The sequence below is a fragment of the Corvus cornix genome, chromosome 1 (assembly GCF_000738735.6).
Source record: "Corvus cornix cornix isolate S_Up_H32 chromosome 1, ASM73873v5, whole genome shotgun sequence".
In the NCBI taxonomy this organism is placed as follows: Eukaryota; Metazoa; Chordata; class Aves; order Passeriformes; family Corvidae; genus Corvus; species Corvus cornix.
In genome coordinates this window covers 35,703,598-35,724,922 of record NC_046332.1, presented here as the reverse complement: position 1 = coordinate 35,724,922, position 21,325 = coordinate 35,703,598, and the positions used below count along the sequence as shown (strand labels likewise).

Sequence of the window (21,325 nt, the reverse complement as noted above, 5' to 3'; positions counted from 1 at the left end):
TTAATGTTTTACTTTTTCCATTACCCCTGTAGTGATGGCTGGGCAGACAGGTATGACGTGACAGAAGGGTACCAGAACGAAGCTGTTGGTGGGATAACGATCAAGCTCCAGTCTCCAGATGTGAAATGGTTTGATGATTACTACCTACAGCTTCGGCCAGAAACCAATCATCGAAATCCATGGTTTCAGGAATTTTGGCAGCACAGGTTCCAGTGCCGGTTGGAAGGGTTTCCTCAAGAGAACCCTAAATACAACAAGACTTGCACAAGTAAGTGAATTTATTACTTCTGCTGTGTGAAACCGTGTGAATGAAGGTCTGGTCTGATGCAGCATGGTCTGGTGAAATACTGAATTGGGTTGGAAGAAAAAGAAGCTATAATTGCAATGTTTGCTCTTTTCAAAATGATGAAAAGCACAATTTTAAAAGTATTCAGATTTCTAAAGAAACAGATAGTGCTTCAGTACCCAACTGCTCTCTATATTTGAAAAACTACACCTCCATAGGCATGTAAACATTTTCAAAAATGCTGCAAAACACGAAATGTGCCTTTTCAGAAGCAGAGCTAGACATAGTGCTTTGGCTCACAAGAGCAACGAGAGAGCTAAAAGTTATCTGAAGCCCTTATGGCAGTGATGATTTGTGAACTTCTGATAAAACACTAGGTGATTTGAAAGATGCCATTAGGTTTTCTTTCAGCCATGGATCATTTCAGGATGTGCCATTTTGAGCTGATCTATTTCATTCTATTGTACTAATTTTAGCAGAAACACCAACATCAATTTGTCATTTCTGCTCTACAGATAGATGTGGTACATTTTTCTGGGATTTTGTTGGGGTTTTATTTATTATTTATTACTTCTGTTAATTGGTCTTTATTTCATGAAATGCCAAGCAATGCTAATGTTGTCTAATGTACTAATTAGTCTGCATGCTCTGTAGGCTCAGTCTTTCTCTTCTTTTTAAGTGAGAAGTCCCTGAGTTTGTAGTCTCACTGGAATTAGCATTTACCCAGTTCTTTTGGTGTGTAAAATGCAGATTGTGATGTGAGGCAAGAGGCTGTGAACTGGCGTGCATCCCTCGCATTCTAAAGGGCATGGGGACCCGTGGCACCAGTCAAATGACAAGAGACACAGCAGGAACCAACAACTCAGTGCCTCAGCAAGAAGACCCAGACTATCTGGAAGGAGTCCTTTGTTCAGGGTCCTTTCTTTGAGGCTAGGAGGATTGGTTCACAAGCCCCTTCTCATTGTCTGAAACTCTCTGGGCAAATTTTTCACTATTTCTGACCCTTGAGATATCACTAATACAATGGGTATCCTGTTAGTGTTGGGAGTAAGGTGGTGCTGTGCTGGGCCTTAGTCCAACCACAGCTCTAAACCCCAAGGGTTCTTCCCTCCTAAAAATATCAATATCTTCCACACACGAGAGCAAGAAATGTCTTAAAGATCAGAGTCTTGGATTTACACAATACAAACCCCTACGTAAATCCCACATAATGATCATAAGTCTTTCTTTTGATTTGGACAAGGTTGCAGGGGAAGTTGGTGACTGAGATGTAAATTGAATCTAGAAATCCCAAAATCTCAGCATACACCTTCAGCATCCATCTGACTTTTCTCATTATTTTTGTGCTGTTACCCACCCAACACAGTCTGAGACAGGTTTTATTTGCACTATTGACAGGTACTGCATATTGAGGAGCAAACTTCATTGATTTCCCCATGATAATGTGCACCTGTTTCCTGAGTTGTCAGTGCAGTGGGCATAGCTGGATGTAGGCTAATAAAGACCTGGTTTCCATCAGTGTGCCATGTAAAAAACCTATCAGTTTGATTTTTCCTGGTTTCTTTTTTAACTTACCTTTTACCAACAATGCGAGAATTTAATTTATGTTTTGTATGAAAGATTGGTAACTATGAAATGTAAGTACCTAGAGAGTCTTTTATGGTGCCTAAAATAAAATTCACCAGCACAGAAAAATTATCATGGGGGTGCAGGGAGATGTTATTTCATACATGATGTCACCCAGTCATGGATATAAGATAACTTAATTGTAAAGCTTGACTAATTTGGCATGAGCAGCACTCATGGCTGGAAGCTTTCTCACAAAGAACCACAGCTCAAATAGGTTCCTTAAAGCTGGGAATGTCAGAGACACAAAAAAGAAAGTGCAAAAATCCAAATCTGCTGATTTTCAAATCATGACTAGAGAAAAAGACTATTTTCCAATTAGATTGCTCCAATTTCCTTTTCTTCAGTTTTATTGTAATATTCAATGCTGGACCATGATGGCTATAGTAAAAGAATAAAAACCAGATTATAATAGCTTTAATTCTTTCTTGTTGCTGTAGGGCAAAAAATGCTAATTCAGTTGTGTAATTTGCCAGGTTAACAACATTATGCTCGGCAGTCAGTTAAAACTGTCCATTTAATCAGGGTCTTCACATAGGAAGTTGTTATTCATCATATTACTTGGGTTTATAGTTTTGATTTTTTTCTAGACCATCAGTCAAAATTCATATAAAGAAAATTCAAAGTTTGGCCTGAAAGATGGCATGCAGATTTACTTAATGACATATTTTGTGCCATAAGTGCTAAGATGCTTATGCTGGTTTTCCCACAATAGCTCCAAAACTAGACAAAGGTGTAGGATAAAGTGAAGAAACTCAAAGTTACTCAACTCTGTGGATTAACCAGCAAGAAAGACATAAATATATTCACTAAGATTTGCAAGAGTGAGAAATTTTGATGGTGTGAGTTTAAGATCAAAATCAACATGAATACTTGAAATTGGCATGGTAGTTGTTATTTCTGCCTCATTTCCTATCACCCATATGAACTTGAAAATTATGTCTCTTCAATTCCTATATTTCTATTTGCTTATATCAAGTACTCAAAGTTGTGAATCCTAAATTCCCTCAGTTCAGACAACTGTAAAGATAATACTTGCCCTCGATGGTCACAAGCATTTCACAGACTGTCCTAAGAGTTTCTGCATGATGATGAACTAGTTTTGGTTCTGATTTCACATGGTAAGAAAATTATTTCACAGGTCTACATCTTTTAGTTTATCTAAATAAATGCATGGTCGTCTCCAGAAGCTGCATTAAAAAAAAAACAAACCAAAACCCAAAACGCTCAAAAAAAATCAAGCTAAAGGTGTTTCTCAGGATTGCAATTAACGAGATTAAGTTTATTGAGAAATGCTGGAGAGAAATCAAAACCTATTTTTTACATCAAAAGTCAAGCAATTCTTTACTTCTTGTAATAATGATAAAAAGATAAACATGGAACTGTATTATGATATTAGTAGAGGAGGTCATTATTAAATGAATGTGTCTTTATAAAAAAAAATAACCATTATATTAGTGGGAAACAAAATTAATTGTTCTCTGTAATCCAGTTGTGTTATCATGAAAACATAAAGAATGGCAAGAAGTGTAATCAAGTTTATTCAGTAAGAAGATAAGCACAGGAAGATATGGCTGAAATCTAAGTAATAACTGGCTTCACCTGTGCACCAGCTATGAATTTAGTTGTTAAAATCTCTGCATTTGCTTTGATGAAGCCTGCCTAGTAGAATACTAGGCTAAGTTTAACTCTGTGACAGAAAATACAAGAAGTCATAAATCATTGAAATCATCTCCAGTGACTTAAGAGTGTTTCTCTCACTTTTTAACATAAGCTATTCATAGACAGGTTCAGGGCAGGTATTATTATTAAGGAATACATGATTTAGTAAGATATACATAATAAAATTATGAAATCAGCTGAACAAAGAGAATCCAAAAAACAATAAAAAAAAAGTTTTTCTCTATTCATTTCTATTAAGCACTAAAAAGTTTCCACCCATTCGCGTACACTTAGTTCCCACTGAGATGAAAATTTCAGCATCTAGCTCATTTTTCATTTGCAGATTAGAACATACTTGCTTAATCCAAATGGGTGTCACTGCTGTCATTGCTAAGAACATTGATTTTCTGCCCAGCTGGAGCACTACAGAAAGTGAGACGTTCATAGACTTATCTGACTTGATTTTCAGTGTAATCAGTTCCATGCCACAGGAGATCTGCTACAAGCCGCCTCTAAAGAACAAGAGTCAGAACAAAGAACTTAAAATGCATGTGTAAAAGGAGACATATAATGGCCTCCAAACACTAGGAATTTTACAAGATTTGGATTTGGTTTCACCTCTAGCACCAGTCAGAGATTTTTTTAATATCTATGACCATAGTTCAATGAAGTTCATAAATAGGTCTGCAAGCTGATCCGGATGAATAACTCAAGTCAACGACCACCTTCAGGTCTCAAAAGGCTAATCCAATCCTTTGGTATTGATTGTCTTAAGACCTTTGAAGACTAGATATTTTTGTGCATGCTTTCTTTCAGACAGAGTTCCCACCTCTAATTCCTAGTACTTTTTTATACTGGTGAGGGTGTTTTAAAAATCCATCTTAACACCAAGCAGAAGCAAAACCCAACATTAGCTAATTATGTGGTGAAGCTCTGGCTCAATGGACAGTGGCGGAAAAAGATAAATCCTCAAGGTCATCAGGAGCAGAAGAATATTTATTACATTTACCAGTCTGTTAAATTATTTATTTTGCCTGCACTGTTAAGTGATATTATTTTTCCCATGTTGTGAAAAAGCCAGAGGCAGGAATGGAGCAACATTTTTTATGGGGATACTCAAACACAGAGCAATACCAGAATACACATCCCAAGCATCTGTGATCTAAGTGATAGAGAATAAAAGTAAATAAATAGAGGCTGATGCTGCTGAAGCAGTGCAGTATCTTGCTTTGATCGGCAAAGGTTACAGACTTAAGGAAAAAATAGCAGTTTCATGTAAAGGAAGAGTGGGAACAAGAATCTGGAAGGAGTTGATGGGTCACTTGTGCAGGTACAGCAGGGTCCTGACATTAAATACTGTGGTTCAAATAAGTGAAGTAGAAAACAAAGGGAAATTATGGAGGCTGGGTCATCACAGACAAAGGTCAGCCACAAACAAGACATAGAGGGCACTGAAAGTGAGGAAAGCAGCTTATGTATGACATGGCTGGGAGCAAGGACCCAGTTATAGGGTTTGTGGGGAAGAAGAACACACAGTGATGTACAGGTCTCCTGGTTACAGCTCCCATGGAAAGGAGATTTGCAGCAGCATTCTGAATGCATCTTAGCAGGATGCAAAAATCCCAAATTCCATTAATGATTTAACCATGTGGATTCTCTGAGATAAAAGTGCTTTTTCCGAGGGTGTAAAGACTCTCACTGAAGAAGGATGACCAACACATCTCCAAGCAGTTTAGAAGAAGATTAAGAATGAACAAGTTTATTTGCAGAAAGGGAGATTTGAGAAATTTGGGATAAATACAAGAAAAGTTTTGCAGCTTAAGGTACAAATGTGCACACAAAATGAAAGTGCAAAAAATACCTACCTGTTTGCTGAATCTCATCCAGCTCCAGCTGTTTATAACGGTTTCAGATGAACAGAAATTTGGTTTAACAAATGGCCCTTTTGGGTTTCCAGATAGAATGAAGGAATAAAACACGACTGTGTAGTCTTTTGCACTGCAACATGCAAATCTGTTGATTAAATGTAAGCTCAAATGCCAAAATTGGTTTAATCAGAACTCAGCCAACAAAACATAAGTGCTGTCAGAACTGAACAGTATTTTCCATATTTCAAGGAATGTGTCACATTTAAACATCATATTCCTCAGACTTAGCTGTACTTTTATTTTTAGATTGCAAATAAAAGAAAAACAAATTTAGTTAAAATTAATTTCTTTAAATAAAGACAAATAAAATAATAATAAAATAAAATAATAATAAATAATAATAATAAAATAATAAATAATAAAAAAATAATTAATAAATAAATTTTTTAAACAGTGAATTAGAAAGCATTTTAATTCTCCTGAATAAATCCTGTGTGTCATTCAATTTGATACTCATGCTTGGGCACTGGCAAGCTGAATTATGGTCCAGCCCTCATTTTTATGCCCCACATATCAGACCTGGAACTCAAACACTGTTATCACTACTTTTACAGTGATGCTGGGTCAGATCCAGAAATTTCCAAAGGCAAATCAGCTGTAAGGCATAATACCAGATCTGAATTTTCTAGCAGCCTGATATAATCTGAGCCAGGAGCCCACACAGACATGTTACTATTCTTTTGATTCAGAAAAGAAGCAGTGTGACACTAAAAACTGCTATATACTCTGGTTTATATTTTTGAAAGCCTTTTTGATATAAATAGATCCTGATTTTAACACACCTGTAACTCAAACACTTTATTAGCTTGACTCTTCTCATTGTTGTTACAGAATTCATCAAACTCCTCCAAAATCTGACTACAAAACTACATTTGTTTTTCCTTCCCTTTATGTTCCCTGACTTCTTCCTTCAATATATTAGATGTATGTCATGATAAACCTAGTGTGACTTTCTTCTTTATATTACAATTCCTTTTCCCACTGCCTTTCTGAGCCTTGAAAACTATCTGGACCATGTCTCTCTAGCCTTAAAAATTAAATTATCGTTAAATTTACTCAGATTATATACATTTCATATTGGATGTTTCAATTGGAATAGCTCCTGCCTTTTTTTTCTCTCAGCAGTTCAACTTCCTGTATGGATTCAAATACTTCATATAAGCATGTTTGCATATACTGAGAGTTTTATACCATCATTTAATAAGCTTTTGCACCTGTAGCAGTTGTGCTTTGTTGCAATTTGTGACCAAAGAAAATGAATTCTGTAGAGAAAGAATAGTACTGTTGTTAAGAAAATGATATGGAGAAATAGGTATCTATTTACTTACCTTCTCCTAGGACCACCTGTTGCTGTTACTCTTTTTGCTGATTGTAGTGAACTTGACAAGAGAAGCCAGACTTCTGCTGCTTTGTGGGCACCCAGGGATGAAGGTCAACCTCCTGTCAGATTTGTGAGAGCTCTGAGAATGCCTTGGACACTCAGGCTCAGATAGTTGTAAAACGCCAAAGTCAACTAAGTACACCGAAAATACCTTTTGAAAGTCTTCTCTGAATTTTAGGGCACTGAATTTGGTCTCAGTTATTCTCAACATTTCAGTGCTATTCAATATGTAAAGTGTAACAGTGCTGGTATCGGCTTTCAGTTGAGAAGAGTGAAAGTTAGAACTGGTCAAAAGCATTGGGCAAGTGGATTGCACTGGAAGGTATTTCCTCGTCGAATTTCAAAAATGTTCCATAGCAGCATTGAAATGGATCATTTTTGTTTTCTTATCTCAGTAACGTTGAAAAGCTTTGTTTCAAGTTTTTAATTTGCACAATGTTTCAGTTTTATGCCATGTGTTTTGCCTCAGCATCAAAATGACATTTCCCAAGAAAAAAGGATATTTGAATTGCATGAAATTTCCCATATAGCAAGAAATATCTATTTTCTTCAGTCTAAGAGACTGTAATAAATTAAAATAGGAAAACAAACAAATAAATAAACTACGTCAATTGATTTTTTAGCAGAAAAATACACCCACAACTTTACAAATAACACAGAACTGAAAGTTACTTTATCATTTCACACTGCTTTGATAGGAAGCTCTGATAACAGATTTTCAAAAAGGTTCCACAGTCTTTTTCTATATCTTTAGACAACGACAATTTATTTAGATATGAACAATGTGGTTCGTACTCACAATCTTTCCTCTATTCTATAAGATACCTCACATTCCTTCAGTGAAGAGACATGCATGTTTCTGGGATGACTGACTTGGTGGCATGTCATCCAGAGCGCACAGATCCAGGGAAAGTTACGCATGTGTTCCCAAGGAGCACAACAGGGACAACATGGAGTTAAGAAGTCACGCACTGTATCCTCCAGCAGACACTACCATGTCTTTGGTGGAAAGATAAGCCTGTTGTCCTGATTTTTTCTAAGAAATTCACTAAAGAAAAGGAAAGAAAATATAGGAAAACACATTGGTTGATAGACTTCAAGTACCATGAGCAGAATATTAATGTGCAACGTATTTGCTAGCAAAACTAGAACTCATTTCTGTCAGCCTTTTGTCCCTCAAAACAAAAATTAGCACAAAGGATCACTGAAGTTTTCAATGACATATTTATGGAAATTGTACAGAAACTAAATTGTGATATAATCATGGGGAAACATTATGAAATAATTGGAGGCTGTAGGATATGCCTGTGGTTTCCATTGTAATGTCTCTTACGACTTTGTTGTAAACAACCTTTTGATCACTGAGAAATTTTAAAATAATAATAATAATAATAATAATAATAATAATAATAAAGAAACTACCAATTTCCCTTCATTTCAGTGTTAAACTAATTGCAGAGCAAAAAAACTGCTCCGCACTTTGAAAAAAATATTCTCCCATATTGTGTCTCATATTTTGCTCTCTTATTTCTCCTCAGGGAATGAAATAAGAGGGTTGAGGGATTGCCTGGAATGTAAAGTATTTTCACTCTTCCTTTTACCTTTTTTTCAGTCTTTAAAATGCAAAGTATTGTCATCTTTGGAAAAGTTAGAAAGCAGAAAAAGCATATTGAACCATGGTAATTTGGCACTCTTTAACATCCTTGCTTGATGAGGCTCTGTAGTATCACCAGCTGGCAAGCAGAAAAAATTGTATTTCATCTTCCTTGAGGGTAAAAACAGGAAAAAAAAAAGAATGACAGGTTTTACATCAAAAATCTGTAAAATAATGAAATCTATTGAAGAATGCTTATTTTCATGCTAAGTACTAGAAACAATTGACAAATTTCAGAATTCGCTGCAAAGATGTGGGTTCAGTTTGGTTTGGTTTTCCATATTTGGAAGGAGGGGGTCATTCGTAGAAGAACTATTTTATTAGTCTCACTGGTAACCAGGACCACCAGTGCTGGGAGCTGCTGGAGTAGCTCTGGAGCATGGAAGCAATCCAGAGCTGGCTCACCACGCACAGGGACTAAGCATCCATAAGTGCTTTCTTGGATCACTGCCCATAAGTACACTAATTGTTTCTAAATAGATCCAAGAAATGAACCGTTGCTAGTTGGAATCACTTTCTTGGTGAAAGAACGTGTTTCTTTTTCATCATCTACATATTTGTGTGCTTTGGAGATGTGACAACAGAAAAGAACCAACTTGGATGAGGAGTTTAGTGCTGGGCCTTCTCTGTACAGTTAATCATACCAGACTCATAGAACAGAATATTTTGGATTGGAAAGGAAAGGACCATAAAGATCCTGTAGTTTTAGTCCCCCTGCCATGGGCAGGGACACCTTCCACAAGACCAAAGCCCCATCCAACCTGGCTTGAGCACTTCCAGGGATGGAGCATTCACAGCTTCTCTGTGCAACTTTTTCCAGTGACTCACCACCTTCAATTTCTTCCTAATATTTAATCTAAACTTGACCTCTTTCCATTTAAAGCCGTTCCCCTTTGTCTCATCACTACGTGCCCTGTTGAAAACCTCAGCATAGATTCATAAATAGGTTGATAAATTCCAAACACTGTTATCACCATGAAATTAATCCGTGCCACATTTGCATGTCATGACTACCTTGTGTCAGGAAAGGTTCTTGACTGAAGATGGCACTCATGGATGAGTAATAAGGATAAGAATATATAAATCTATATATATATAAAATATATATATATATAACTCTAGCACTTATATATAAGAATATATAAGTGCTAGAGTTCCAGCAAGAGGCAAGAACTCTTAAGTGAACTATGTGTTTAAGGCTACATAAATCATAATTGTTGCACAGATAGATTTAAAATATTTTTACTTTTTTTTTGTTGAGTGAGAGACTACCTTTTAGCTTGTGTATTCAGCCTTCCCTTAAAACCACTTCTAGGGTTATTGAGGTAAATTAGAGTTACTTACATGCTTCAAGTCTGATGTGCCAAAGTACTTTGTGAAATGGGTTGAAAATCACTTTCAGCCTTGGTTTTGTTTGAGTTTTTTTTAATGCTTGTATTTTTTAAGGCTTTATTACAGTTTACTAAAAGGAAAAACAAATCTTTGTCTTAGTTTTTGTGATGTTCCCTTAAATACAGAATCTTGTGGTACTATAAACTAACCTTGGCAGGTTGGATTTGCCCCTATATAGCCAAGTGAGGCAATTAATATCTCAGGGGAATGTGTTCTCCAGCTGCAGGAAGTGTATTGAAATTCTCACAACAGCTAAATCCCTCACAACTCCATTGACAATTTCCAGCAGCTTCTAGGAAGAGCTAAGCAGCCTAATTATAAATCATCAGGTGAACGGAGTGAGGTTCAGTGTTTAAAGAAAATCAGAATAATAATTCCATAAAATTGAAGCACCAAGCCCAGTGGAGAGTATGAATAAAGAATTAAGTTATTAGATTTCTAAGCAATCATATGAAATAGAGCAGCTGAAATATTGTTTTACGATAAATACTATTGCCAATGTAAGTCTGATTCATTCTAATGGCTACTATAATTAACTGCACGGTGTGTGAGCTGCTAATTTTGTGGATGAATAATTGGTTAAACCAAGTTTTGTGTATTGCTGTGTAATATGCTTGTTCAATTTTCCACTTAATTTCAGTTAATATGGGTTTTACATGTACTCCACTGTTGTAGTTTTTATGCCTATTATTTTTAATTAGGAAAAAGCAATACCTTGGTAGAACAGAACAAATGAGCAGCACTGTATGTTTTTTCTAAGGGTTTTTTTTTTCCATTAAGATACTTCAAGCTCATATTTCTTAGCCTTCCAAAATGTTAATAATCACTGATCCTGAGGTTGACTGGAAATGGTGCTGCCAGCTTCCACATAAAACAGAAGGGAAAAAGGGATCTCTCAGTTCTCTCATTCATTTACTGACCTCTACACAGTGTTTTTCGGTTCCAACTCTGTGTTTTACTACCCTTCCTGATGTTTCCAGTGCTGCAATATATTTTAGTGATTAGAATTGTGGGGTGATGTTTTTTTTCACCACTGAAAAGGTGTGCTTGTATGTAGCCATACCTATTTTATGATAGAATTGATCACCAGCTGGAGGTTCTTACTCTTTTCCACCAAAGGTGCCTATACATCACAATGGGTTCTTGTCTTATGAATGGATATTGTTAAACTAGATGAGTACCACCCCGAGAGTCATATATTAGTCTTCAATTCTTTAAAGAAAAAAATTGTCTGTGCCTTAATCGTCTCATGCCATAAAATACTTCTCAGACTGTGCTGCCTCTGCAACTCACATGGGCAAGTGTGAGCACCATCCCTGCCCCTCAAAATGCCTCAGTGGGAGGCAGAGTCTCATGAAGTGGACAGGTTATTTGCATTCCCTTTGCTCTCAGCTGCCCACACAAGGGACTCCCTAGCTCTGAGTCTTGCTGCTTGGTGGATAAAAGGAGAGCAAAGTTCTAACAGAGCTCTTTGTTTGTCCTCCCTCCAGAGACAATTCTTTCTAGGTGTCAGATAAATTTCCAGCACCATTGATGCAGTTGTTTTATCTCTGACTCTTCTCACTTCCCCAGTATTAAAGATCCTGTGGCCAGACTGCAGCTGGGAGGAAAAAGTCCAACGTACTCCTTTTTAGTTTGCCTAGTGCTGTCAACAGAGAAAATCTGTGTTAGTAATAACAGTGGGTTATAAAAAATAAAGGTCTTCAAGGTGCTGCCAAACTAATATTTTCCTGTGCATTTCACAGAAGCATAAATAGAGAATAGAAATGCAAACATCATGTTTTAAAAACCAAAAAAATTGAGATTCACCAATTCTGGCTAAACAGAGTCATTGCCTAACCCACACTGTCAAACCCTTCACAGATTTTTTAATGTATTCATCTGTATTGCATTGTCATCCTCACTTCATAAAGAGAGAGGAGCAAGAGATGTACAAGTAGGAGAGTTATCAGGGGGAGTTTCGGTACAGTAAACAGGTGGTACCTAGGGTCAGTTGCTTTGCACAGGATTAGTTCCATGTCTGAAACGAAAGTGTTTTCATAGAATTGTAGCATGGCTTGGATTGGAAGAGACCTTAAAGATAATGTAGTTCCAATTCCTCTGCCATGAGCAGGGACACCTTCCACTAAACCAGGTTGCTCAGAGCCCCCACCCAACCCAGCCTTGAACACTACCATGGATGGGGCATCAACAACTTCTCTGGGCAACACTGTTTTTCCACAAGTGGAACGTTTTTATAAGGTCCCTAGAGAATAAACCTCTTATTAGCATGTACATCTCAGCTAATATTTCTGAAGATTTTGGAGAGATTTTTGCAGGTGGAGAGAAGTCTCTGGGTTCCCTAAAACGTTGTTTTATAATGTCCATGGTGCATGCTTTAAAAATAAACGAGCAGCACTCGAAAACCAACAAATGTGAGGTGAGCTGATGAGCTGCACAGAGAAATGTAACATCTGGATAATACCATATTTAAGGAGAACCGCTACTTTCTTTACTTTGTTTTTATTCTAACATGGTCAGTGTGTGTACCAATAAAAACATCTCTTATGGGCTGTTTAAGACACTTTAAAATACATTTTCTGCTATTAATAATTAAGCCACCAGCAAATGTCTGAAGATATGACTGTATTCGAGCCCTATTCACTAAACCCTCTGCTTGTTCCCTGACAGGCCAGATGACTCTGAGGACACAGCATGTTCAGGACTCCAAGATGGGCTTTGTAATCAATGCAATATACTCAATGGCCTATGGGCTCCACAACATGCAGCTGTCACTGTGCCCAGGCTATGTGGGCCTCTGTGATGCCATGAGGCCCATAGATGGTCGGAAACTCCTGGAATCCCTCATGAAGACAAACTTTACCGGGGTCTCTGGGGACATGATCTTGTTTGATGAGAATGGTGACTCACCAGGAAGGTAAAGTTGACATTTGTCAAACTGTTTATTAAGTCTCTTTTTTTTTAAATGTGTATTTTTTATGGCATTTCAAGTTAAAGATGTGGACTTTCAGGTGTAAAGCTTCCTGCATGAATTTGTATTTTCATCTCTACCATTTTAAGGTATTATTATTTAAAACAAACTATGAGACCTTTCTGTTTGTAGACCAAGATGTCCTCCACGGCCTATTTCTCTCTTTATTTCACTGTTGGAAGGTATGTGTTTGGTTGAACTATAAACAATTACAGCAGACATAGTTCTTTTATTAAGAAAGCTAAAAAATATCAGAAATATTGTATTGATATGTCTGGGATTTTTTTTTCATCAGAATTATTAAAAACCTGCTTACTTAGCTTCCAAATGAAACCTTTCCACTTGCATAACACACTAAGCTATCAATCCATACTGTGCTGCTCTAAGACAAATTGAATTTAAACAAAGCTTCTTTTGCTGGTAACATACATACATATGTATAAATACATCTATGAAATATAAGACAAGTTTTTCTATAACATATGTATCCATATAAAGGCACATTAAAAAGATTCATGCGGTGGGATTTTTCTGGGTTTCTGCCTACTGAATTTTCAGAGGATGAACAGCAAGTGTGATAGTATTCAAAATATATTTATTCCCTATATTTCAATGGGTTTCCTGTCTCGTTCACTGCTTTTGCTTCAGTATTTGAGATAGCCCTTTATGTCCACATTACTGGGAGGTTTTTAAAATCTTTGTTATGATACCATATAAACAGATTACTAAAGGGAAAATTGTTATCCTGTACACCCATTTAAATTTTGTCTTCTCCCACTAATGTGAACTGAAAAGAAAGCATTAACTTCCTAGTAGAAATGGGTAGGAAGGTTTGAACTCATTGGTCAAAATATTTGGACATATCCAAAAATTTCTGCAATTTCAAAGCTGATTTTTTTCCTTATTTTATTGCAAAGCTGTATAGTCAGCATTCTCCCCAAAAGCAAGCAGGACAGCCACCTACACAGCAGTCTGTGTCTGTTTCCGGAGACACAAATTTTCGAATTCTTCAGACTAGAACTCTAAGAAAGGGCACTCTGAGTTGGTAGGAGAACAAAGACACAAACTGGCAGAAACCTAGGAAAATTTCAGGTGGAAATTTGTTTCCAGAGCTTTTTTAGCATGAGGAAGGCTGTCTTCTGCTAAACATTTCTATTTTTACAAATAGCTGAATTTTGAAGAAAAGTGTTAAGTCTGAATTTTTCTGACCAAATTATTTTTAAAAGATTTGTCTCAGACTTCCTTAAAAGTTTAAAGTAAAAGTTTCCTTTTGGTTTTAAGGGTGCTTAGATGCAGTGGGCTGCATCTAACCCTATTCCAGTCAGTTTCGCTTGTTTCTTGTGTAAAAATGACTGCAATGAGTGATGTGTGGCCTGTCAAAAACAAGTATGTGACATGACAGCATCAATAACAATATCTAAGTATTGCAAAGAGATCTTTTGCTTTACGTTTTCCTCATGTTGGCATTCTTAACAATAATAATTTAACACCATTTGTTGCAAGGAATTTAATTTAATATCTTGGATATTTTTAAATTCTAAGATGATGAAGAAATTATATCACGTGCAGTCATTTGCTCAGTCACAACTGGATATAAGTATTTCCCTGAAGAGCATGGGGACACCATGTTGAATGTGCACCTCAGGATAGCCCAACGTTAAGAAAGTCCAGCTTCCCTGGATTTGTGTGATATTTGGGTCTACTCAAACTAATGGACTGTGTATGGTTACAAAGCGGGCCCAGATTTTGTTTTCTTTTGAATCACAGTTCTTTGTTTCCTCTTGTCCAACAACAGTTACATCATTAAATCCAGTCTATGTGCTGAGGTCAGACAACATCGAGTCAAACTTTACTCTTTCATGATTAAGAAGACTTTGTGGGAAGCTCCATTTCTAACTTCCAGGTCTTGAGTAGTGTATAGTCTTTTAAGCACTGTCAAACACTATTTGCAAGACCTTGGGGATGGTGCAGTCATACTGGAACTACTCATCTGCCCTGTTCACTTTCACTGATAACTGCATCTTCACTTTGTAAAACAGGAATTTAAATCCTCACAGCTGTACTGTGATGGTGGTGTTAAGCAGGAAATCAGAACGTATAAAGCCTTTCTGACCTAGAAAGTTCAGAATTTTGATGTAGAGCAAAAAGGTTTTGATATTATACAACAGATGATTAATCCCACAAGATACTGTGAATCCTGGCCCTATTCCAAAGTCCTTTATGTCTACGTTGAGTTTTAAGCAGACAGACAGTCTAGTTTAGGGCCTGTTTTATGTGAGACAGGAGAGAAGGAAAAAAAAATTAGTATGGAAGCCCTGATTCCTCAGGAAGATAACTACTATCTGAAAATACTATCAAAACTCTAAAGAAGAAATTGAGGAGGCAAGAGCAGGCAAGAAAAAACAAGATGCTGATGTTTTGACTGTGCTACCAGTAGAATATGTATTCTCAGCAACTTCAGAGCACTTCTGTTTTGAAACAAGTATTTTGCACAGTGATTAGAGCACTGCTGGAAATGTGTTATTGTACCATCTGGTGTCTCCTATCCTAAAGGGACAAACTGTCCCTGTATTATCTCAAGGAACCTCCAGGGAACCTGTGACTCATGAACCTCCACTATAGCAATGGACTTACTGAATCTGGCTATTTCTACCCATCCATCAATTCTTTTCTCCACAGAGAAGAGAGACAAAACTTACTGAGACAATGCTATATTAAATTTATTAGGTTCCTTTCCAGTATTCCCCTTGTGATGTATGCATGGAACTACTAGTGGGGAGATCATTGGTTTAGGTTCTGTGTTCTGTCAAGCACTGGCAGTACTTTTGTTTTTCTGTCCATGAAACCCTAAACTGAAAGCTTTAACAAAGTTATACTCATAGGTGTGTTGCAAAAAAGACAGTTTAATAAGAAAAGAAAAAGCTGTGAACACAAGGAAAGCAAACCAAGAAATTCTTTCATTTCTTCCTGGGCAGGCAGGTGTTCAGCCATCTCCAAGAGAACAGGGCCCCATCATGCATAATGGTGACCTGGGGAGACAAATGCTACAACTCCAAACATCCCCTCCTTCCTCTGTCTTCCCCCTACTTCATATACTGAGTATGATGTCATATGGTCTGGAATACTCCTTGGGTCACTTGGAGTCAGCAGAGTCTCCTCTCAACTTCCCATTCATTCCCAACCTCCTTGACAACGTGACAGTGCAAAAAGGCCTTGGCCCTGTTTAAATTCTGCTCAGCAATAACAAAAACATCTCTATATTATAAACTGTTTTCAGCACAAATCCAAAACACAACCCCATACCAGCCACTGTGAAGAAAATTAACTCTACTCCAACCAAACCCAGCACAGTGTCTTACTTAAGAGATTGTTTGATTTAATGAGCATTTTTTTCCTCATCTGTAGATTGAACTTCATAAATTACACTCTTACAATACCACTCTTAATGCAACCCTGTCTATATACTTTCCCTTCAGGACTAATCTGGTGCCTACTGACAAGAAAAAGATGTCTCCTTATTTATGAACAAGGCAGCTTTTCTAAAGCCAAGATTGTCTTGACCTTCTTAGTCTACATTGTTTTCTTGTTTTCTATCAGTGAATTTCATATCGCTTAGACAGATTAATACCAAATCCACTAAAGAGGAGATAAAGAAAAGCATGACATCTTTTTTCTCAGGAGCTGCCCAATTTTTCAAACATGCCTTACAAAAAAGTGCTAAAAGAACAGGCCTGTAAGGCAGAAAGGTGGGCTGGTGTTCAGAAGTAGGAGGAAGTGAGTCCTACATGGCTCCAGAGACTTCCTGCAAGACTCTGTGGGAGCTGAAGAGAAAGTAGGAGGAAGAAGAACATAAAACTGAAAACTCTGATCAGCTCTATCTTTGACCCAAAAGCAGCCTAGGACTGAGTCATGAGTACTTTCTCTCTTCCCCACCATACTGTACAAGGAATTAAATGTGTTTTGATCACCAAGGAATTACATAAAAAATGGTTGTATGGATGGGAAGGACCAGCATTTGCTGCTGCAATGTTAGAGAAGAGAAAGGAGAAAGAAAAAAAAAAAACAATAAAAAGCAAACAAAGAAAACACCCCAGATTAACATACGAAGGAAAAGCAAAGTTATGCTATCACAAAAATTATTGTGAGATACTCAAGGGCAAGCATAATTTTTTAATTGTTTCTTCTTTATTTCAACATGCTTGATTTTTGACTCTATGATGTTCCTTTAATTTGAAATATTTCATGATGTTCTCCTCAACTCAGCTATGTCTTTCCTTTCTGTTTCCAAAGATATGAAATCATGAATTTTAAACAAATGGGGAAGGACTACTTTGATTATATCAATGTTGGCAGCTGGGACAATGGTGAGCTGAAAATGGACGATGATGAAATATGGTCAGAGAAAAGTAATATCATCAGATCTGTGTGCAGTGAACCCTGTGAAAAAGGCCAAATAAAGGTAAATATTTTCTTCATTTGCTTCAGTCTCAAAATTTAAAATTTGCACAGCCTCAAAACTTAAAAGCAAGTTTTTTCTTGAACTCTACATGGAGACAGTATCCCACACCTTAATTAAAATGTACAGACTTATGTATCTAGTTCTTACTCTTATTATAACCATCTCACTATTTTCATAAGCTGCCATTTTCTTGACTCCTATATCTGTGGACTGCTGGTTTGTTTTTTGGTTTTTTTTTTACTTATATTCTAAATGCTTTCAAACAGCTATTGTTTGGAGGCTTTTTGCTACATGTTTTTACAGCACCTGATTCAGTGGAGTGCAAATCCCTGACTGGGACTTGTCAGTTCAATTGCAGGTAAATTATAAAAAATAATTGCTACTATTTCAGTGCTAGACATACTCACCCAGACTGGAACATTATTAATCAGACCTTAAGTCTGTGGTATCATCAGAGAACATCAACTACTACCACTACTTCAAACTTCAGGAAATATAGGTAACATATTTTTTAATCATAGCTGTTTTACTGCTTCTTTGTTCCCCAGATTTCTGATTTTTCCTTCCTCCCTTTCCATGCTGCAGTAAGTAGGGAGCATAGATGAGTCAATATATTAATTATACACTATTTTCCTTCAGCATCCCATGACACTTCCTGAAGAACAGTTAAAATACTGCAAGTCCTTATCTTACCTTGCAGTCATTTATATAAAAACCAGTGGAATGAGGGGATGGGTATGTTCAGTCGTAAAAAAATCAGGTGCAATTTGTGACAAGTCTCTCTGGAAGCTCACTTTACTCATGTGTTAGAACAGCATGACTGAAAATTGGGAAGCAGCTGCAAAGAGGAGCTGATGGGAGCATGACCAATCTCTGCAACACAAACTGAATCTCTTTAGTCTGAGTTTTACAGAATTTTAGGACACGGTCATCATGTTTAATTCACTAATTAGTCTTTGGCAGGGTCATTTAGGTGAGTTTCATCAGACTAATTGCATTTGTCTCCTGTGTAAGCATAAGGAATTATGTCAGATTTATGAATAACATGCTATTCCAGATGAGGAATCATCTCATCCTTGTGTAGGCTTTGAAAACAGTTAAGATCAAGCTTGGTGCAGAACGACTTCTTTCTCTTCATTGACAGTAGAAGACACCCAGATAGGACAGTTGGTTCTGATGAGAATACACCTGCAGACACATAAAGGCAGGTGGGATGCATTACTCCCACAGTCACTAAATACAGGTCTGTGGTTAGCCTGCTCCCAGCATGAAGTCATATAGGGTGAGGATAGAGGTGGACAAACAGCTAACATCTTTAGAACTGCGTGGCTCTGAGCTCCTCTATGATCTGTTGTCACACCACAGGTGAAGGGAAGTATCTTTTGGTCTTCATTAACACAGTCTCCTTGCACCTTCTGCCCATGCTCCCAAGGATTCTCTCAAGAGGATCCTTCACTGTGAAGCCAAGTCATCACACACTTAAATATATGCTTGAAGTCCTGTGTCTGAAATGTTCTGTTTGCTCCTCATTAGGTTATCGATTATAAATCTCAACGTTTACCTCACAGTCTTTATCTTTGTGGTCTTCACAGATGATGATGGCAGTTTGACCCTACCAAGCTCTGTGGTGGTTTTCCTGCAAACATCTGTGTGACTGACTTATTATGGGGGATTTTGAAACATTGAATGTAATGCTATCCAACATTCAGCAACAGTTGGTGAATCCATTCACAGGACTTGATGATATCCAAATACAACCCAACTCTATACTTTTGAAATTGTGTGGATATATGATTATTCAAATAAATAGGTTCAAAGGTTCAAAGAATTTCCCAGATGACAATGCAAAAGGAAAATTATTTTTTTTTAAGAGAATCATTTGTGTTAAAAGGGACAGAAAATATTTGTTTACAGTTAAGTGATACAACAAAGAATTCTTGAGGAAATTAAAAATAAAAGGATGAATAAATTGCTGGCTAAGCAATTTAACACAAAAAGAGTGACTTTGTGTCTTGAAGAACAATTATCTTGATTTCTAGAGAAGGATATATAATCCTTCTCTGGTAGTGCTGGGTGAGAAATTATCAGTGTACCAGTGTCCTGACTGATTTGTCGAATTCCAAGTATTTTACAGAAGATCTTCATTTTCTGGAAAGTTACACAAAAAAGTGTAAATTAATTGTTCATAAAAATTTTTAGGTATTGTGATAATAACAGAGGGTTTCTATTTTGCAATTTAATTTTCTTGACTATTTTATGCAAATAAAATTACGGATTTTTATAATGTGTCAAGGTTATCAAAATATGTCTCTAGAAATCAGTACAAACTTTCTAAAATTTTCTTTTCCCAAATACAAGGAATTTTGTCATTTCTTCAACTTTTCATTCTATTTCAAAATGAAAGAAATCCCAAGATATTATTTATTCTGAAGGACAGATATTCTATTTTGCTAGTAGATCTAGTCTCAAATCTTGCAGAATAAATCACTTATGCTTTTCTAGCCTTTCCATCAGCTTAGCTGTTTTGGTGTGCTGTTTTCCTTTTCATACTCTACAATTTAAGAAAAAATAAAAACCAGACCACAAAATTTTAAGTTTTTGAAGTCCTCATATTGCTGATAAAAATTACATAATTTCCTTTTATTCACTGCAGTATTGCAAAGAGCAATCCCATTCTTTTTTGATTATGCTCCTTTACATGTTTGTTTTGTTTTTTTTTTTAATTAAAATTGCAATAAAGGCATTTGGCTTTGAATACACTTTCTAAATTCGTCATTGCAAAAGATAAAAAAGTCAACCTACTTCTTATGCTATAATTGGGAATATTTGTTTATAAACTGTTTGGGAAGAGCAGAGAAACTGGGAATACTTTATTTCAAAAAAAAGACATATTGACAAGAAGCACAGATGTTCCCAGAGATGATAAATAAGGATCTTGAAAAATCTGCATTTCAATCCTAAGCATGCAATAACATTTGATAGTAAATTCTGAAATGAGAAATCGGGTCAGATGTTAGAATGGAGACAGATAAGATTCTCATCCTTAAATGGTAATTAGCAATGCAGTAGTGAAATAATTCTGGAAAAGGAAAGTTCGGTTTGATGTCTGGAAAAATCAGTTTTAATAAATCACTCACTATTGGATGAAAAATAAGCACCCAAAAGTCTTTGGGTAAAGAACCCTTGGGGATGTAATGCTGTTGACATGATTCTCTGTATGGACCGCATTAGAGTAAATTATGTCTTCAATATCATGCACTGGGTTTTGTAGGCACATTGACATCTGTGGAGCTTTGCAAATTCTAAGAGGGCAAAAACCATCTTTTTTGTCATTCTGTACCTCCACTTATACTTCTCTGGGATTGGTGGATTCTTCCTTCTGGTACACACATGATGGGAGAACTGAGAACTTTTGTCAAATTTTATCTATGAAAACATAACATGAAAAAGAACAATAAAATTTTTAAAACCCTTCTATTAAAAAAAATATATTAAAAAATTAAATTAGTAGCTGGGGCATCATGAATGTGTGTTTATGCTACTAAAACAAATGTCAATTTTTGTCTCAGGTGATCCGAAAAGGGGAAGTGAGTTGCTGTTGGACCTGCACTCCTTGTAAAGAGAACGAATATGTCTCTGACGAATACACATGCAAAGCCTGCCAGCTCGGCTCCTGGCCCAATGAGGACCTCACAGGTAAATGAGATGAGATTGTGCTTGTGTTGTCAGTGAAAGTGCTCATCTAATGAGCTGAAGAAGCAAATGGCACATACGGGTGAGTATGAGGATGGTTTTGGTCAGAGGGAACACAGGGACAAAGCTAAAATTTGAACTGAAGCTGATATTTATCTCCTCAACCTGATCCAGGAATTGTTCACATAGTTCAACTCCTTTCTAAAGACCTGAATTACTAGATCTTGAAATTTAAAAAAACAAAAATAAATAATAAAAAAAGGCCACAGTTTT

The 21,325-nt window shown here is 36.6% G+C and overlaps 1 protein-coding gene across 8 annotated transcripts in view; it reads left to right on the top strand.

Moving 5' to 3' along the window:
- The window catches only part of GRM5 (glutamate metabotropic receptor 5), a 246,884-nt gene that overhangs the window by 184,509 nt on the left and 41,050 nt on the right, over nucleotides 1–21,325 (top strand). For all 8 annotated transcript variants that reach the window (XM_019286772.3, XM_019286771.3, XM_019286774.3 and 5 more), the window contains 4 exons: nucleotides 33–268; nucleotides 12,600–12,846; nucleotides 17,191–17,359; nucleotides 20,929–21,055. In XM_019286772.3, coding sequence (XP_019142317.3) covers nucleotides 33–268; nucleotides 12,600–12,846; nucleotides 17,191–17,359; nucleotides 20,929–21,055 — 779 coding nt within the window. The remainder of the gene's footprint in view (nucleotides 1–32; nucleotides 269–12,599; nucleotides 12,847–17,190; nucleotides 17,360–20,928; nucleotides 21,056–21,325) is intronic.